General features: G+C 45.7%; 1 protein-coding gene across 1 annotated transcript; it reads right to left on the bottom strand.

The window, feature by feature from the left end:
* Positions 1–3,809: 3,809 nt before the first annotated feature.
* LOC149327343 (kappaPI-actitoxin-Avd3d-like) lies at positions 3,810–13,059 on the bottom strand. Its single transcript, XM_089563935.1, has 3 exons — positions 12,972–13,059; positions 6,196–6,414; positions 3,810–3,932 (listed from the first exon to the last, which is right to left on the bottom strand). Exons 1-3 carry the CDS (start codon positions 13,015–13,017, stop codon positions 3,919–3,921), a joined length of 279 nt encoding a protein of 92 aa, XP_089420061.1. The 5' UTR covers positions 13,018–13,059; the 3' UTR covers positions 3,810–3,918.
* Positions 13,060–20,054: the final 6,995 nt, after the last annotated feature.

The raw sequence follows: 20,054 nt of genomic DNA, 5'->3' as shown, positions 1-20,054 counted from the left end.
CACGTTTTTCCTGGTGACAGCGTTCCTGTGCACAGAAAAAAAGAGCTGAACTTGTGCCACACAGCCACCAGTTAGCCAGAATACCATTTTCTTTAAGTTGTTGGTTCTCATTCACGCCTAGCGCGAAGCAGAGCAGGGCTGCCAGCGCCCCACACTGCCGAAGCGGTTCACACTTCTTGTGCCACACGAACAACCTGAATTATCGTTAAAGGACAACTTTTTTAGAATCATAGATACCCGCCCATGCTAATCAAAAGGCGCCAGTTCTGCGCATTATTCGGTCATTTCACGGTATTTTCCCACTTACGGGGGCCGCTACTTCGGTGCCGATACAGGAGCGATGCGTCTTAGTGAGCACAGTTCGCTCCATGACTTCTGTGCACGTGTGCAAAGGTACTGCGGTTATAGTGTGCACTTCAGCATGACTGGAATGTGCTTTAGCGTGTGCTGAATTTTGTTCAAGGATGCTTTAGTACAACTATCCGGAGCGCTCCACTACGGCGTCCCTCAGAAAAAGTTTCTTTTTGAGAAAGGAAATGGCGCAGCAACTGCCTCACATATATCGATGGATACGCGAACTGCGCCGTAAGGATTAGGGAGGAATGTGGGAGCGACAAAACAAGGAGAGAAAGAGGTGCCGTAGTGAAGGGCTCCGGAAACATTTCGACCACCTAGGGATCTTTCACGTGCACTGACATCGCACACCACACGGGCGCCTTTGCGTTTCCCTTCCATCGAAGCGCGGCCAGGATCGGACCAGTGATCTCTGGCTCAGTAGTCGAGCGTCGTAACCACGTAGCCACCGCAGTAAGTAACCGCAAGTAAAAACTGGCCCGGATCGTTGACCCTTGAAGATCTTGTAGGGATTCGTCCTCTGAAGGCGAACGGTCGCAAGCAAGGCTTCCAGGAACTGCCTGCTAATATCTTGTGGGGTCGATTTCGGACACGACTGGTGGTTGCGTTACTTGTGTCGCAATGCCGATCAGTATACTGCGCTGCTACGGGGCCCAAGAGGGCGCATTTATCCTCCACTTAAGTAGGCGAAGCCACAGTTTCTCAGTATCACCTAGACGAAAAAGTACCACCAGTGTCTATGGGAGTTTCTTAAAGAACACTTCACCAACCACCGGAATGCTGGGAATGTGAGGCTTTGCACTTGGCTTGGCTAGTGTTGGGATGAAAACGGGGGTTCTACCTCACAATGTGTTGCTGCGCCGGTATGCTGTCCTACATGGGCAGAATAAATAATTATTACACTGAGTGTTTCACTTCTTCAATAAATTCAACGCAAAGGAAACTTGGATCGTAGGCTGCTATGGAGTTTCTCAGAGCTTTGTTCCTGAGTTTGTCACTAAGAAATTAATATTGTTATATTGGTATCCATGTTTTATGCACACCTATAGCCAAGCCAAGTACGAAACCTCATCTTTTCAGTGTTTTTTTGCCTCTCCATGATGGGTGAACTGCCGTAGTGCCACTTTTCTCTCCTGGTAGTATTGAGAGACACGATGCGTGAAGCATCCAGCTTGGGCTGTTGGTTCCAGGCGATAAGCTGTCGGAGAAGTGGGACAGTGTGCACTTCGAGCAGGACCAACGTTTTGTTTTCAGCCGAGTTTAACGGGGCGAAGTTTTTGGCAATGTCTACGTACGCGGCTTGACAGGTAGGAAGAGAAGTGTAAACCCCACTGCACCAATGACTGCGTTGATTTCTTCTTCCTGTCGGGGAGCACCAAGTGCATCCTTTTTTGTACCTGTTCTTGTTATTTTCCCAACACGAAAAATCCGCGCTTTCTTCGCGCTGATCAGAAATGGTGTTTTGCACCATTCGGAAATGGCACTTTTTGCTGTCGGGGCCAGAGCAGCAATACAGGTGAATTTAATCCCTATCTCAGTAAACAGTTGCAATGTAGAAGGGAGAGTTAAGAATGGCATGGAAAATTTAAAATTGACATTTCCCTGTAATTCTAGTCAACAATAAAAACTTCTGTACCTTGAGGCGTTATCTTCTCTAAAAACACCTAAAGCTGACCTCCACTCTAACGCAAATGTTTCAGAGATAGAATCTCGGCTGAGTTTGGACAGGTACCTTGTTAGCCTAGCTATATATGCTCATTCTTGATTCTAAATTTTGTTTTCGCTGCTGTTAGCTATTTGCAAGCTTATAGTTTGGATGTCTGTGGAGCACATAGTAGCGATTACGACATTTTTTTCGCTTTTTGCCACAAGGCATGGACATACTCGAAGTTAAGAAAAAATGCCCTTGCGTTGTTGCGGCTGTCACATTGTCTGCACTGAAGCAACTGGTAACTTTGAGAGGGGCATGAAAGAGCATGGTAACGAGCACGTGTAAATAAAGACGTGGACTCTAATGTTATCAGGGAACATTCCGTATCAGACGACTAGGACATCGACTAGGGCCAGGCACACGTGCTAGCGACAAAAAAACACGTTATTTCCCGGCTTAGCTTAATTGAACAGCGCGGAGAAGCGAGGGTTACGCAAGAGACACGTACGCGAACGAAGCACTGACAATCAACAGAATTTTTATTTGGAACTACTCATGGTTATAAGACGGCAAACTCAGTGGCGCGGGCGCACAGGGAATAAAAAAACACACACAAAAAGCAAGAACAAGTCCATTATTCCATGCCTACAGCGCAACGAACGGGAAAAGAAGGAGGACACAGGCAGAGACACAACATAGCGCTGTGCTGTGTCCCTGCCTGTGTCCTTCTTCACGTCCTGTTTGTTGCGCTGTGTTCATGGAATATCGGAACCAACTCGCCCAGCAACTTACCTTGTCAAAGAACAAGTCAAAGGAAACGCTTGCAATAACTCGCTGTTCTTCGCGCTGTTGAAATATGCTAAACGTTCACCACCTCCCCAGTTTTCTGTTCTGCTGTATTTCATGGCGTTCCCCTGGAATCATTAACCATTGAAGTCACCAGTCACACACCCTCCATCGCATTAGTGTAAATCTCACCCGCGTACGCGCATGCTTCCTGCGCCCTCTTTTTAAACCTATTTAAAGGCCCAGCACTGCTGTATCATTTCGTTACGAACGGCTTAAATTTGCAGCAAAGTGTATTGCTGGGCGAGTCGGTGACAGGCATATTAACATATTAACAAAGAACAGCTCAAAGAGACGACACGGAGAAGGAGCAGCGCTCTTATGTGCCTGCTCGTTTTTGGTGTCGTCTTTTTGCGCTGTTGTTTGTCCAATATGGTCTTATTTTTGTTCACTTTCATTGTGAGCGACTGCATTATGAAGTTTTAATATTATATTTCCCGACCAGACAAGTTTTCTTTCAACTGTCGACTTCAGCATGCGTCACTCAGAAAAGCAAAGCTCACGTTGGGCCTTTCACAAGTGGCCTGTGTACTTCCTTACATTTTCCTGACAATAATAGTCCATAAGGTACGGAAGATTGGCGCCAACAAAATGCGCTTTACAGTTCATTCGCTTCTATCGGATTGCAGTCCATTTAATGCTTCTTGTTCGTGGTTCGGCCCTCTTTCGATATCCTACGTACGACTACCTTCCTTTATATTTTTTTGTTATGATCAATTCGGTATACTGGATGCTTTTGCTTTTTGTGCACTTGAAATGTCGGCATGTACGTATCAGATAAGCTATAACAGGCACGTGTAGCCTAATTTCTTAACTGTTTTATTCAATGGGGACATCATGCAGGACACAGGAAATGTCGATAGGGAGGCGGAATGTTTATTTAATCATTATTAATACTGAAAGCCTTCTTTAGGTTCGTGCAGGAGTTAGTCACTTCACGTACACAGATAAACAGCAATGCATGCGTGCAACAAGTTTATTTTAATCGTTTGTGGATGCGGCTGTGATTTTTGTTGAAAATCTTGCCTTGGTTTCTTCTGCAGGTTCCAGGTTGATCGCGAAGTATATCAGCCAGATCCGCCTGCATACAGAGCAATCCTTGATCAGAGCAAAACACAAGCGGCGCTGACATACTAAAACGTGTTCTCGAGCGCTTTAAAGCTATGCAGCGGCCGGTGCGCGTCGCATAAAGTCATGCGGACGATGCGCATGGAAAGAGCAGCGCTCAAGGTAGTCGCTCGTTCGCCTGAAGCACAGCCAATAAGTCTGGCTGTATTATTATAATGTAAATTCCTGTCCATGTTTTGGGTGCCGGAAAGGTGGCCAGGACAGCCTGCGGCTCGAGGCGGCAAAACATATTTAACGAAGGATCATTCTTCAAGGCACTCTAAGGTTTTGAAGGAAAGCTTCAAGAAAACGCGAACGAGCTCTAATGTTCGCTTGAATTCTATGTGTCGCAGGTATTCTTAGCTTCCAGCATGACTCTCCCTGGTAACGCGTGAATATTGTTTTGACGGTTGTAGTTCAAATAGGCGAACGTGCAGACTCCTGAGCTCTTGAAACGTGGCGCGGGATCATTCATCGATGGTTCTGTTAGCTGTAGGATAAAATTTTCTCTTGGCCAGCGGCCAGACGATTTAAAGCATAAACTATTTATCGCTCAGAAGTATGTTACTGCATGGTATTAGGGTAAGGCTTCTATTCAGCCCTGTTTGAAATTGTCTCTTTCTGCTCTTATACGCGGAATGCCAAGGATTGTTTTGTGAGATGAAGAATTCCTTTCATTAAAGAACTGAGTTTAACCGTTCAAAATGCTCCTATCATGGATTATGAATGCAAGGTGATTTTCTTGTTTAGTCGAAGCTATGCAGGTGCTCCTGGGAGGTTTGAGGCGATTAGAAATGAGTGTGAACAACACTGCCACCGGTCAATGTAAGAGACATTGGTCCAGACTGGCGTATGGGATGGGCAACATAGGGTGCAAGAAATCCCAACGGCGTCAAGAGGCTTGTAGCCGAGCGGCAGTAAGAAGGGTATATTTTTTATTTTCCTAGTACGTGTAGACTGCGGCTAAACAGGCGAGTTAGCGATGCATTTTAAGAGTAGCAGTGCGAACGACGCAGACAGAAAATACAGGACGAGCAATCGTCCTGCGTCTCCTCTGCTTTCATAAAAGTTCTTTGCGGTTTTGCCCTTGAAATAAAGAAGTGAGTCGGGTCACATCGAGCACCGTGCCCTATAGATTGGTTCATGGATGCATGGATTTCTGGTCATGCCACAAGGTCGGTGCCTTTACACATGCTCGCAGATCATTTCCAGCGATATGTACGAAGTGGTTGCCCTCGTTTACCGGGAAATGAATACAGGCCTCCTGCGTTTCTCCTAACGCCTCAGCCTGTGTAGCACTCGTGGCTTCCACTCAACATCGGCTGAGGCACATATATGGTTGAACATGAACTGCTCTTGCGCGGGTGACGCAGGGGCTGGTCAGACCAGCTGTGTATTTCTTTTCTTTATTTATTTGTTGCTTAGACACTTGCCTAAGAGGAGGCTGAGGCTGAAGGCTCAGTGTCGTGTGACGAAGCTGCAGCCCCAAGTTACATGACTAACTAGCATGAAAACATAACAGTTTGGCAGGCAGGTGCACAACAGAGTCCTCGATCAGTACATGAAATCAAAATAAATATAAACAATATAGGCAAATATGCGGGAAGAAGCCCTAGGGTCGTATATATCGCGATCGTCAAACCGATTCGATGCCTTTTCTTTTTAATTCCCCGTCCTTGCTCATTGGCTGAGGTGACGACGCGCACCGTGTTCACTCTTGGTTAGTGGCTGAAGCCTTACGCGTGGCGTCTGTCTAACCAGCCGTGACGGGAGGAAATTTAAAACATGGAACCGATTCGAGAAGTAATCGTTATATTGTACCAACCAAACTGGACTTCATTTAGCTTGCTGTTATTTAGTCATTCGGACAGCAACCATGCCGGAAATAAACATGGCAATCTTTCACCTTCTATCGTGACTGGTGTGCCTCCTCGCCAGTTGCTCTTTGTGTGGCGCCACTTTGAGCACTCTGTAGAGTCGTGAGTAAATTGGCAGGGAACAAACTTTTTGTAGAAAACTGCGAATCTTTTGGTTATCATTTTACTAAATATAAGGCTTACTTCTGGATGTATTAGGCCAAGAGGAAAACTCTTTACAAAAACAAACTGCTTGTCCCACATAACTACCGAGTAATCGAGTCAGCAAACCAGTCCTCTAGCTTTGCCCCTTTCATATTTCTCACGAGTGCGCATTCGCTGGAGTGCGTCGTGCAAGTAACCGCGTGTAGCAACACTCACGCATGCAGGCCTTCCGGCACTCCCACTCGGTGTCGTACCGGTTGGCGTTTCCACCGCATCCTCCGTAGACGAAGCGCTTGCAGAGGCCGTCGGCCACGTCGAAATACCAGCGCTCAAAGTCCGCCCTGCACATTCCGCTCATAGGGGGAGGCCTGCAGCCCTCTTCGAACTTCACGCTACGATGCGCACTTCGGACTCGGAACTCTGCCGCTGCTGTAGCTGTGGGATGTGATGGCGACTGTTAGTTTGATTCTACAGCTATAGATATTGCTCCTACTCTTAAAACCTGGCCCTGGTAAGGCGTCACAAATGAGGACGCCATCACAATTGGCATACTGGAAAACAGCTAACAAATGGACGCCACGTAAAAAGGAGCACACACTCAAGACTGACTAATAACTGAGCTTTTATTCAAGCGAACGAGCACATACATATTGAATTGAGGGGGAGGGGGTAACAGAGGGGAAGGTATGTTGCGCAGCGGCAGGTGAACAGAAGTTGTGACGTAAGTGGGATAAAACCATAAAAAGCATAAACGCATTAAATCTCAGTTGTTAGTCAGCCTTGTGTGTGCGTTCCTTTCTACGTGGCGTCCATTTGTTGGCTGTTTTCCAGTATCTTACACCAACTAGCCCAGCCTCAAGTCCTTCTGCATCATAAGAGAGGCGCGCAACATGCCCGACCTACCTTTGACATCACGGCGATCAACTTCCCGTGAGTGCTACCACAATGTTGCTAGTCTCACGATATAAGGGAAGAAATGAATGTGCGGACGTTTGTGTGAATATTTATTTACGTGTGCTCATGTCAATGAACCGCGTGGTTGTTGGCTATATGTGCAGAGCAGACGACGAAATCTTTCGTCTCTCTGCTCTTTGATATAGAAGGAGAAGATGCTGCAGCAATCCGTCGAGCGCGCGCCAGAGGGTATAAAGATCACTAATCGCACGCGAACCCTGAACCGCATGAATCCTGACAGCAAGATTTCGCACTTGCCATGAAAACACTCCCTACTGCGATGGTCCAGCTCCGAGAGCTCAGGGCTCCTTTAGAACCTCTAGAAGCGTACAGTCTGTGAGAAAAGTACGGCCCAAAGGGCTTGCTTCCAAGTCGTGTAGCGGAGCTCTTAAGCACATTTCACACACCTGAGCTTGGGACGGTTGAGGATCTAAGTTCCACCCCCTTTCCTGGGATTAGGATCCCAGAGTATTCAGATGGAGCCGCGCTGCGGGGCTCAGAAACTGACCCCTTGGGTGCATGCTTTTGACAAAGCCTTTACATGCAAGCTTTGTCTGGTTCAGAAAAAAATAATAACAAATGAAGTGTTTGTGAGCAAGCAAGGACTCCGTAACTCACAGTAGGCGCCTCCACTCCATCGTGACGGAAAGAATCAAGGACCGGGGGAGAGAAGGAAGAGAGAGAGAAAAGGACGGAAAAGCAGGGAGGTTAACCAGGCGATGCCCAGTTGGCTACCCTACACTTGGGGAGGGGAAGAGAAGGAAGAGAGAAGCGGGTTCAATTACAAAGCTCTCTGGATTAATTCAGACCACCTGGTTGCAATAAGCACATATTTGCACCGTGTAGCATATGAAGCATATGAACGTCTTTTTCTGTCTCGCCTTGATCTAATACAAGCGGCCTCCGCGGCCGCGATTTCACCTCGCGTCCTCAGGCTCAGCGGGCAAACTCTATCGCCGCAGAGCCTCCGCGCCGGGTTCAGAGAAATCTGAAGAATGCTTGTCTAGGCTGGACCAATGCCTTGTTTGCGCTTTCAGGTGGCATTTGGAGGTCCGTTTTGTGTTGTACATTGGCCTGCAGGAATACTTGCGTGTTTTGATCATATTAAAGTACTCGTCGGATGTGAAAATTCCGGTTCTGGAAAGACACTTTCGCAAACAGCTGTGCCTTTTCTTTTTGTGTCTCACACCGACTGCTTCCGTCGTTCTGGTGGCGACAAGAGAATGCACATCTGGTAGATAAAGCTTTTGAAAGCGCAATTTTTGTTTAACGTTGCCACTGAGGATACGCATTTCTGAGCAATTCTTACCGAAAAAAGAAGCATTCTTGGCGCCCTCCTGTTTAATTTATACATGAATGGCATAGTTTCTAGTTCATCCCACTTAAAGTTTATTACATATGCAGACGACGCAAGCTTATTTGTGTCCCATTCCTCCTAGGCTGAAGCATTGAACCTTAAAAACCTTAACCTTAAGAAATCTAAAGAAACAAATAGAATCTTAAGAAACTTAGAAGCTTGGACTAACAATAACCATCTTAATATTAATAATAAAAAAAACAAAAGCGGTTATTTTTCGCCCCAATAGTACACAGCTAACTACCGTTTTTTTTTTCAGATCCACAAAGATTGAGGCGGTTGAGAGCATCGAAGTACTAGGTGTGCATTTAGATAACGCAGTGGGACGACCACGCAAATCATATTTTGAAAAAATTACGTTCCATAGCCTGTATTCTTAAACAAAATCGTTAGTTCTTCCTAAAGCCCACAAAGCCAGCTATTTGCTACGCCTTATTTTCATCCTACATAAGTTATTCGCATTTAGTTTTGATCACAAAGAGAGAAAAAAATCATTACTAGCCTGTTAGGAATGCAAAGGAAAATTTTACAAAATTTTACGTTAGTGATGCGCCAACTTTTCATTCCACTTCAGAAATCTTCACAAACCTCAAGATCATTCTTGTAACCAACATGCGCAAATAGAAACTCCTGCGCGATATCTTGCTCAGCATTAAGAAAGACAACGTGCTATTACTTGAAATTTCCCGCTTAGAATCACTAGGCGACGTGGCCTATAATACCAGATGTACTGAACATTGGAAAGTGCCGAATTGCCGTATCAGTTACGGCTTTCAAAAGCTCAAGAATAACCTGCCTCAGCTACTAAATGAATACACGAAAACAGAAATAGACATTTGAGAGCTAAAGTTCCGGGACCTCGAGGAGTTGTTTTTTTTTTTTAAATTTACTCGTATTTCTCCAATTAGCAAGCACGCTCGATCTTCATAACCAGAACTTTGTCACCACGCTTCGCTTCCCTGCATTATTAGTGCATTTGTGAGGAACTTCTTGTTGCATTGCATTTTGAATTTTTTCCCATGGTAACATTTGGAGATTGCCATAATTTTGCTTCCATAAATTTGTTGCTTCGTCGCCATCGATGCCAAAGGGGACCAAGATTTTTGTCAAGCAGTAACGAAGCGGCTGTTCTTCTTGGCCCCTTTCACAATCTGTATGTCATGTTGTGAAGAACGAATAAGAGAAAAGAAAAAAGAAAAAGTTATCATAATTATAATCGTCAGCAGCAGCAGCAGCCTCACTACGTCCCCGGCAGGAATGCGGCTCCTACCGCATCCTTGCAATGAACCCTGTCCTGTGCTAGCAACGCCCACCTTATCCCGGCTGACTTCCTAATCTGATCTCTCCACCTGAATGACGCCTACTTCCGAACACAGTATAAAACTGTGCCGACCTTCAAACACCAGTCGTTGGCAGGAATCCGGAACAGCGGTCTAGTTAAAGTTTTTTCAAACCACATGACGCAGGACAAGAAACTAACGGTCAGTTGTTTTCTTTAAAAAATACCCGGCTGCAGCAAAGGTGCAATATTACCACATCTTTATCTGCGCAGTGTAGCGCTAAACCACTCGGCTACAGCGCGACGCATGCTCGCATGCGGACGTACTGGTTTCTAGCCCTGCATCTTGAGATGGGGTCGCCCTGCTCCGAAGATGCTAATTTTGAACAACTTTCCAGCTGGTTACAACAAGCCCGTCGGTAACAACTCAAAAACCTCAGCCTATCTTCTATTTGAAGGTGCTGAAATGAAGTGATTTTAGGTGCACATTCCAAAAATAATTCTGTTTTTGTCATCTAAAAGAAGTCTAAATTTTTGTCTTTTGCCTCGTATAGCCGTTTGTTTCGTATAGCCTCTGTCTTTGTTGTGTGTGGGGTTTTGTTATAATCATCCAGACTACGCCCACTGCAGGGTAAATGTCTTTCCCATGTCTTTCCATTTAACCATGCCCTTAGGCAGCTGCGGCCACCGTAACCCCGCAACCTTGCTGATCTCATCCGCCCACCTAACTTTCTGCCGCCTTCCGCTATGCCTAGAACATCAATACTCTGGGAAAGCCAGTCCGTTATTGGTTCAATCAGTTATATACAAAAAATGCCATTTTCCTAATTCAGTTCAGAATAGGCCGCAAGGTCCAGCAGCGCTAGCTAGGGGCTCTACCATTATGCTGATTTTAATACCCTCAGGGCCGAGGGCATTTCAGATAGAAGTGGGCTACAGTACCGAAAGTGGACTGAAAAAAAAGAGCAGTAAATATATATAAAAGTAAATATAGATGAGGTTCACAGGAAAAAGATTAAACCGATACATTTAAAACAAATTAACATCAAATAGCACAGAGGACAAAAAGAAAAACCCGGAGAAGCACACAAGGCATAACGAAAACTTCTGAAAACATGAAAAAAAAACGATCAGGGAATGGACGCACAAAAAGCATTACCATGCGCCTACAGAACATAATCAACCATTTTAAAAAGATGTGTTCATCAGGAGATAAATTTAAAGAGACGTAAAAAAAATAAAAAAAATGTCAATGCTGCAATTTTTTACGTTTGTGTCAATGATAGATCACGGAAGGTGATTCAACATGCTGGCGTGCTCGGGGTGAATGAATTGAAAAAAATGGCTGGTTTGGAACGCAGGAATACTAACCATGTGACAATGGTCTATGCGAGATGGAATGTAACAAGGTTGTCATCATCATCATCAGCCTAGTACTCCAGTCCTCTCCCATGTCTCTCTAATTAACTCTGTCCTTTGCCAGTTGCGGCCACCGTATCCACGCTAACTTCTTAATCTCATCCTCCCACCTAACTTTCTGCCACCCCCTGCTACATTTGCCTTCTCTTAGAATCCACTCCGTTACCATTAAGGACCACTGGTTATCTTGCCTTCGCAATACATGCCTTGCCCAAGCCCATTTCAGCCTCTTGCTTTCGACTAGGATGTCACTAACTCGCGTTTGTTCCCGTACTCACACCGCCCGCTTCCTATCTCTTAACGTTACATCTATCATTTTTTATGGCTCGCTGCGTTGTCCTTAACTTAAGCTGAACCCTCTTCGTTAGCCTCCACGTTCCTGACCCATAGGTGAGTACCGGTAAAATACAGCAGTTGTAGACTTTTCTCTTGCCTTCAACTTATTCTTACTTATCGACTTGCTATCAACGAGGCGGTGCTGTCAACTTATTTTTAAAAAAGGGGTAACCTTCGTGTAAATTTGAGCGCGAACAAGCCATCCGCTTATCGGGAGAAACATCCTTCAGTTCTTTCTGAAGGACGTAGCCGTTCACATTTGCTTCAGAAACGAGCGGTAACCAAACCACGAACCGTTCGAAGCATGTGCAACGCCTTGAGCATGGGGACGACACCGAAAGTGAATTCCGGGGCCTGATGAACTCTTATCGCTCATAGTGCGCTAAAATGATTCACCAAGCCCCCCCCCGAACTTACTAGAAACTGTCTTCAAAGGTGTTGTCAAGAACTTTTTTAACATTTGCACGTTGCAGGGCTCGAATATAAACGTGTTGTGCAGCGCATGTTCCTTTTCACATTAGCAAAGGCGAATTCCTTCGAACCGAACGTAATTTCGAGCGTGACCTTATACGAACCCTTAACTTGGGCACGTGCAACTAACCGCAAACCGCAAAGTTTTCTTTGCCGTTTTTCATCTAATAAAGAGCTAAAGACAGTAATGGTCCATGCGGTAAGTGAGCATTCGCTTACTTAAACACAGATATTCTGGTTTTCGCCACTTTATCCCTGCAGCAGCTTGTAAAATCCCAGCGTCTTTCCGTGCGTTTTTTTTTATTAGTTTCACATTAATTTTTTCTATTCGTTTGAAAGTTTTATTTATTGAGCAGAAGGACTAGAGTGCATTATTTTTAAAATAAATAAAATTCCTTCCTTTTTGTATTTTTCCGACCCATACACATGATTCTGAGAAGTCAACCTCTGCCCCGTTGCTCATAAAGGCGGGCCTGTTTAAGCACATTTATAACGATGATGGGCGTGACGTTCATGTCTTTTAGAACCGGCCATCACTGCCTCTCAACGCAATCCAGCCAAAAATAAAAAAGCAGTAAAAACTAGTGGACACAAGCGGGAAAACACTGCAGCCAATATCGCCAGCGTTGTTGACTAAGTAATTTTTTTTACAACGAGTTTTTCTTCGCCCTTCTTTCAAAATCTCTATTTTTCAATAAAGAATTCTCTCTCTCCTTCGCGTTTATTTATTTGCTCAATGTAATTTTCTTCATTTCCTTTCTACAGGGTTCCACTGAGCACATGCGATTGCAGTTTATAAATAAAAGCATCTAATATTCTTTAACCCAGAAAATGGCGCATTCAGTGTGGTTTACTAGGTACGATCAAGCATTGGTGAATCACTTAACGGAAACTGACTTATGGGGTACAATGTGAAGATGCTCTGAGGCCTACAAGGCGCAAATGGCATAGGCTAATGTAATAGATAACTTAGTATTCGAATCGCATTATTCACGATTGGGAGAAGTAAACAAAAAGAGGTCCAAGGTGACGGAACTAGCTTCTAAGGAACTTCGTAAACCCTTTGGTTTTCTGGAACTGTTCAAGTTAAATGTCTTCTGCAAAGTGCTAGCTAAAACATTCAAGTAAAAAACGACATTATGGCAGGCAAAACTACAAACAAACAGGGTAGCTTACCGAAAACAACGCCGGCCAGGAAGCAAAGAAGCGCAGCCTGTTTCATCGTAGTACAACTCCAGCTGACAGAGTACCAGCGAATGTGTGAAAACGCCTTGGCAGTTTTGAGCTTGGTTGTTCGGCGTGCTTTATATACACTGCGCTACACTTGGGAAGTTGTGAGAGCTGACGCAGGTGTAGCGAGCGGTGACTGGGATTCGAAGGGTGCAATGCCTGCAGATAAGACCACGGGGAGATCAATGGTCCCGACAACCGCTACAAGATACACACAACGCACACACCGGTGAGAATGAGATAGACAGAGGCAAACACGAAGGGGACAGAGAAAACAGAGAGAGGACAGGTGTGCACACAATTACACTTTACTCTATGCAGCTGCTCAGGGATATTGTGATAATTTATTTATATTCATTATTTGAAGCTCCTTAAAATTCGAATCCAAGATTGATGCGCAAAAGCGCGCAAAAAAACGGCACGAATTCAAGCAAATTTGAGCCATGGTGGTCTCGACGCTTTTTTTTGTTTTGTAAATAGATAAAGAATGGTTCCAAAACCGGTGTGAACTTCCTTTCAAAAGTTTTATCAAAATTAGCGCTGTTTATTGAAAATACAACAATGTATATAATGTACAGCAATACTGCCGGCGGACCAGACAAAAGGTTTCCAAAATACGGCCCGCTATAACTAGCCGGCCCGCGGGGTCGTTCCGACAGTCCCGCATCGGGACACAGTCCCCACAACGACGTACGGCCCCATGGACGCCGCGACCGCGAGGCCAGGTCTCGCGCAAACATTGCGTGGGGCTCTTTTGGGCCGTTCCAATTTGTATGCGACCATTTAAGGCGATTTGTGTCTCTTTTATTTACATAATTAGCGTGGATCGCACCTGCAATCGTAACTCGAGAAAGAATGCGTTCTCCGCTATAGGGCAGTGGAAGAAAAAGAGAGACAATAAATACAATGAAGAAAAAGGAGGAGAAGTCGTCCGGTGGTAACATGGACCTGCCCTGCTATTATACACGTGCGAAAGGGCAGGGAAGAAAAGGGAAATTGCGAATGTGAATTGACGATGGCATAATACATTGAGTATTACGCCTTCCCTTCCCCCACCTTCCCTTAATTTGCCGCTTTTTATGACTGTTTTACGCCCGAAACTTCAACATACGTCATCAGTATTGGATCCTGTTCATGACACTCTAATCCATTTTTTCAATTTGTTCAAAATAATTCCACTCGCTTGATTCTTTATAATTTCAACTGAACAGCCAGCAAATCAACCATGAAAAGTAGCGTTGAGCTATCTTTTTTAGCGTCTCACCGTAAAATTGCACGCTTAGCATTATTTCAAACACTTTTCCACCATACCACACTGCATACTGAACTGATCGCATTAATCACGCTCACAAAGTTGGTCTGGGTCGTAACACTAAAACTTTTTTCAGCCACATACTCTGATTATATCTTGCGAATGGAATCACCTTCCTGCTGAAATTGTGCCTGTCAATAATAAAGAACTCTTTCAAAACTAGCTAAGAGAGAAGACGTAGTGAAGGGCTCCGGAAATTTCGACCAGCTGCGGTTAAAGAAACCGAGGTGGTCGAAATTTCTAGAGCCCTTCAAACGGCGTCTCTCAAAGGCTGAGTCGCTTTGGGACGTCAAACTACCATAAATCAAGCCAAACCATCTTTCGAAACTGTTTAGCTAACATTGCAAAACTAGTAGAACCTTCTTTTTACGAATTATCGCCGCAATGTGTGATTATATATTACTAAGCTAACATTGTTAGATTAGGAGAACCTTTTTTTAAAACGATTAACTGCCTTTCTTGGTCATTATTCTATATAAACCGCTCCCCTAGGTAAGGCCTCTAGCCTCTAGGGTAAATAAGTAAATAAAATAAATATGTGTTTCGGCCCTCGCAGTCTCGCCAAATCTAAAAACCGGCCCTCTGGCCTAAATCTTTGGAGACATCTTTGCTGGATGACACCACCTATCTCACTGACCGTTATTTTAGCTTTCACACCAACACATATACTGCGCAAAATTTCAAAGCCAATAGTGGAGAGCGCACACCAGTTCTGAAAATGCGTGTGCTACTTTAGCAACCTGCAGTTCAATTTCGCTGTTATGCTTGACAAGTTTAAGACAAAATAGTGAGCATTATAAAATACTGTCACATATCATTGTAGTGTCCGTTCGTTCGCGCTCAAGGCCGCAGGAAAGGGGTGTTATCATTTTATTTCCTGACGCGAGTAGCGACCGGACTAATCTCGATTGAGCACAGCCATGAAGAGCTGCATCTACGTTTTTCCAGACTACTGTAGATGATCTTGACCTGTTATCTCGAAGTTTCTTTGCAGCCTTTAAATTGAGCGATGCCGCGAGCGGCGGGCTTTCGTAGTTCAACGACTTACGAGTACATTTGTTGTTTACGCCGCTGCCGCGCTGTTTATTCCTTTGCGGGCGAAGTCAGCCTAAATAAAGAGCTTCGTTTCCAAGTCTTGTTGGTGTCTTCGTGACCGCTGGACTGCCGTCACTACAATGTGACATCTGGTGGAGGTGCCGGGTGGCCTTCCATGTACCGGACACCCCCAGCAAGTCGTGACGCCAGCCCTCTGAGTCATCTACCGCAGGACCTGAGTCCAGTCCGCCACGCAAGCCGACGTCTGCAAGGTGACGCACCCGAGTTCGGGACTCTGCGGAACCCAACGCGAAAGCTAAAGAAAACGGCAACGTCCACCAATTATCTTGCCCCAGACGTCGACTCGAGTCATTCTGCTGCAGCCCCGGGTGCCACCAACCTTCCACGTTTCGGCTGGGGCCGTCCCCGAAGAATTGCTGCAACAGTTCGACCGTGTGACTATGTTTAACCCCTATGACGATGCCACGAAATTAAGGTACGACTTCCTCGCCTTGGAGGGACCAGAAAGAATCTGGTTTGAGAATGAGGAACCTAGGCTTACGAACTGGGAAACCGCCAACGAGCAGCTTTTGAAGACTTTCGCAAACGTCGTGCGAAAGGAGGGAGCCCAGCAGCTGCTGCGGTCTCGCATACAACAACCACACGAGACCGTTACAGTGTACACTGAGGAGATGAAGCGTCTCTTACGGCGTGCCGACGCAAATATGAAGGGAGAAGGAAAGGTAAAGGTGCTTATGCGAGGCGTTAAAGAGCAACTCTTCGCCGACCTCGCCCTCATCCCACCGAAAACCTTCGCGGAATTCGTAGAAGAGGCATCCACCATCGAAAAACTCGATGCCAGAGCCCGCTGTATGACCACTATCAGCGCGTTTTCTCAGCAAGCTCCCTGGACACCGCTAACAACAATAACCTGCGGGAGGTTATACGTCAAGTTGTGCGAGAAGAGCTCCGACGATTGCTGCCAACGGGAACGCAGCCACAGCTTACATCGCTCACTGACTGCAATCCCGGACGACGTTCAACACGCCTGGGGTGTGACGCCGACAACCACGCAGACCCTGCAGCTCCCAGCCATGACTTACGCCGCAGCACTGCGCCATCCTGCACCTCGACGACGGGACCCAAATCCCTATCGCCCTCAGCCGCCGCCCTCTCACCCCAACCAGCCCGTCCTACGAGCGTCGCACAGGGCCGAGGAAATGCGACGAGTGGAGAACTCCCGACCAGCGCCGCCCACTATGCTTCCACTGTGACGAAGCCGGTCACATCCTCCGGCACTGCCCATACTGAAGACTGGGCATCTGAGGGTTCTCTTACGACGCCTCGCAACCCTGACCTGGCCAGCGACCGGCCGAAATCGAGGAGGTTTTGCGTCGGGAAGAATGCTCATCGCCGAGCCCGCTATCACGTTTCCCGTCGCCATCGTCACCGCGCTTTGTATATCCTAGCCGAGGTTACGCCGTGCGTGGACCCTCCTCAGCCCCCGAAGGTTGAAGTTAATAAAGCAGCCTCAGGAGGTGAGGTTGCTTCTAGGCGTAAGAACAAAGATCCTCCATCGACGGAAACGCGAGACCATGCCTCAACTACGACGACAACACCGATCACGACGGCGACGCGGCCAGACTTGAAGCTTTTACCGCTGCCCAGAGAAGTAACGTCGGAGTACGCCCACCGCAGCCTCAATACTCGACGAAGCCGAGATCGGACACCGGAGACAACGTGCAATAGGAGAACGCGAATAATTGACCTTGGAGTTACGGTCTACGGTCACACGGTTACTGCCTTGGTCGACACGGGACCTGTCTACTCCGTCATGAGCGGTCCACTCGCTGTCCGACCATGGAAAGTAACAACTCGGGATGGCCCACTGATCCGCACCGCAGATGGCAACCTTATTGCGCGGTCAGGACGCTGCACAGCGTGAGTTACAGTAAACGGGCGAACATATGTTAAAACCTTCCCGGTCCTACAGCAATGCTCGCGAGACGTGGTTTTTGGAATGGATTTCCTGAACGAACATCGGGCGATCATCGACCTTCCATCTAAGTCGACCAAGTTTAACACGGACAAAGCCATACCTGCTGCGACGAGCGCGACTCATCACGTTGCCTTAAACTCCTCTGCGAAGCATTGAGCGTGCCGCCCCTATCGAGTGTCGTCGCCTGCATAGGTACTAGAGACATCGAAACTGCCGAAGGCGTCGTCGAGGGGAACACCCAGTTACTCCTGGATCGAGGACTAGGCGTCGCAAGGAAAGTCGCCCAAATCCGAAATGGCCAAGCCCAGTTCCTGCAAACCAACTTCACCGAAAATACCGGAATTTAAAGAAAGGTACGACGATTGCTTTTCTGGACGAGCTTGCAGGCATCAGAGACATATTTGCCCTCCTCGACCAACCCGTAGAACCATCTGACCGAGGCCAACAACGCATGCTTGATATCAACCCAGCATTTCAATTTCAATTTATTTCCCATGTACACATGGTGAGGGCCGAGGGAAAAAAGCAAGAAATTGTGGCTTGACGTGCCCCTCGGCCCCTACATTGCAGGGCAGCAGGTAACGTACAAATGTTTTACACAAATAGCATCTCAAAATTTATTTATTTTTATTTATTTATTTGCTACCTGCATCGCCCCGCAGGGCATTACAGCAGGGGTGTACAGACTTCATTATAGGTATAAAAGAATTATTGCAGTGCATGGAAAAATGCTTCGTTAGAGGTAATACATACAATACTCGATGGCAAACTGTTCTTGTCCCGAACAGTTCTAACAAAAAAAGAATAACGCAAGACGTCACCCTTGCAAGAAAATTCCCTAACCTTCAAGCAGTGGTGCAGTCGCATTGATATATAATGAGGTGCCTGGATATATTGTTCGCAGTTTATGCCAGTTTTTGAATAATAAAGCTCATGGAAAAATTTCAATCTGATGTACCTTCTACGGTCCTTCAACTCTTGCCAGTTAAGTTTTCGTTTGCTTTCCGTCATACGAACTTGCCGATTATAATTACCAAGAACAAATCTAACTGCCCTATTTTGAATTTTCTCTAATTTTCCTACACACTCAGATGTGTGTGGGTCCAAGCAAACACATCCATATTCAAGTATGGAGCGTACATGACTGAAATACAGCTGTGTTTTTAAGTTACTTGCTAAATGGCTAAAATTCCGCCGTAGAAAACCCAAACGTGATGCTGCCTTATTAGCAATATAATTAATGTGCTTATTCCATCGTAAGTCCGATGTAAAAAAGACGCCTAGATATTTAAATGACTTGCTTATGTTTAGAGTAAAATCATTAATTCTATATCTATACGGATGATTCGCACGTTTTCTTGTGAAGGTGACGTGAACAGTTTTGTTTATATTTAAGGACATGTCCCAACGTACACACCAGTCTGCTACAGTATCTAAATCAGTTTGCAGGATTTGCGAATCAGAATTGGAATTTACTACTCTGTAAACAACACAATCATCGCAAACAATAGTTATCAAAAATGGTTTTGCGTATTATTAGAAAAATGACAAGGAATGAAGTGTACAACAAAAAATGGTAACAAAAAAAAGGAAACAGAAAAATACACGTCATCAAACAACCGGAATTCGGTTACTCAAATCAGGTCAATACTATACGGAAACGAATGAGACAAAGAAGTAGTGAAGGGATAAAGAAGCAATGAATTTATAAAGTAGCACATACATCGTGTATAACTTGGCGGCATGCACGTGAAAGATCAACTTGTGCAGTTTGAAACTTATTTAAAAGACGGGGCAACGTGTTTGCTAGACTATGTGTACGATATATTGTGCGGTAGGTTGGAATATGCCACAGTTCGGTGTGTCTGCTAGGATAAACTTGTACATTTAGTGAAAGGTGTGCCTTGTCACGCAAGTAATTCATATTTTGTTTTATGTCCTTCTTGTATCTTTCAACTAGCCTAACATTATACATTTCATATACTTTTATGGCATTGAACTGGTCGAATAAATGGCATGTGTTTATATTGTCACGGGTCGTTCAAACGACGCGGGTCGTGGGGACGCTAGAGACCACAGGAGAGCAGGCGCGAAGGACAGTCCAAGCGGTCGCGGCCGGGCTCACGAGCGATTTCCCACCGAGCCTCTTCCTCTTTGCCGGCGATCGGCTCCCCGCTGGTTGAACATGACGTTAAGTGGAAAATAACACACATGACAATATGAGAACCGACACTAAGTACTGCACGCAGAGCCTTCTTCTGTAAAACATAAATCTTAATTTTATTGGTACCTGTAGTTGTTCCCCAAACTAAGTGCGCATAGTTCACTTGGGACATAAAGACATTACCACGGAGGAGACAAGACCAAATACGCAGTCTTCTTCAAAGGTACAGCGAATGCTTCTCATCACGTCGTAAGCAAGAACAGAGTTCGTCCAGACCCTCAGAAGACGGCTGCGATCGCAGAGTTTCCACAGCCTAATGACAAGAAAGCTATACGCAGATTCCTTGGATTGTGCGCTTATCACCGGCGAATTGTCAAGAAATTTTCGCGCATCGCTGAACCTTTGACCCAACTTACCAATGCTGACGTGCCTTTTCAATTGGAAACGCCGGAAGTGGAAGTTTTCAAAGAGATGACGCGCCGCTTACAGTCCCCTCCTGTGCTCGGGCACTTTGATGAA

This window comes from Amblyomma mixtum, chromosome 10 (assembly GCF_055824585.1).
Source record: "Amblyomma mixtum isolate Tamu chromosome 10, ASM5582458v1, whole genome shotgun sequence".
Taxonomy (NCBI): domain Eukaryota; kingdom Metazoa; phylum Arthropoda; class Arachnida; order Ixodida; family Ixodidae; genus Amblyomma; species Amblyomma mixtum.
Note: the sequence above shows the minus strand (reverse complement) of the source record. Positions and strands in the feature narration are given on the sequence as shown.

Excerpts from the sequence above, each read along its gene's own strand:
- LOC149327343 (XM_089563935.1), bottom strand. The coding sequence starts at position 13,017 with ATGAAACAGGCTGCGCTTCTTTGCTTCCTGGCCGGCGTTGTTTTCG. Across the intron at positions 6,415-12,971 it reads CCTGGCCGGCGTTGTTTTCG|CTACAGCAGCGGCAGAGTTC; the intron begins GTAAGCTACCCT and ends CACATCCCACAG.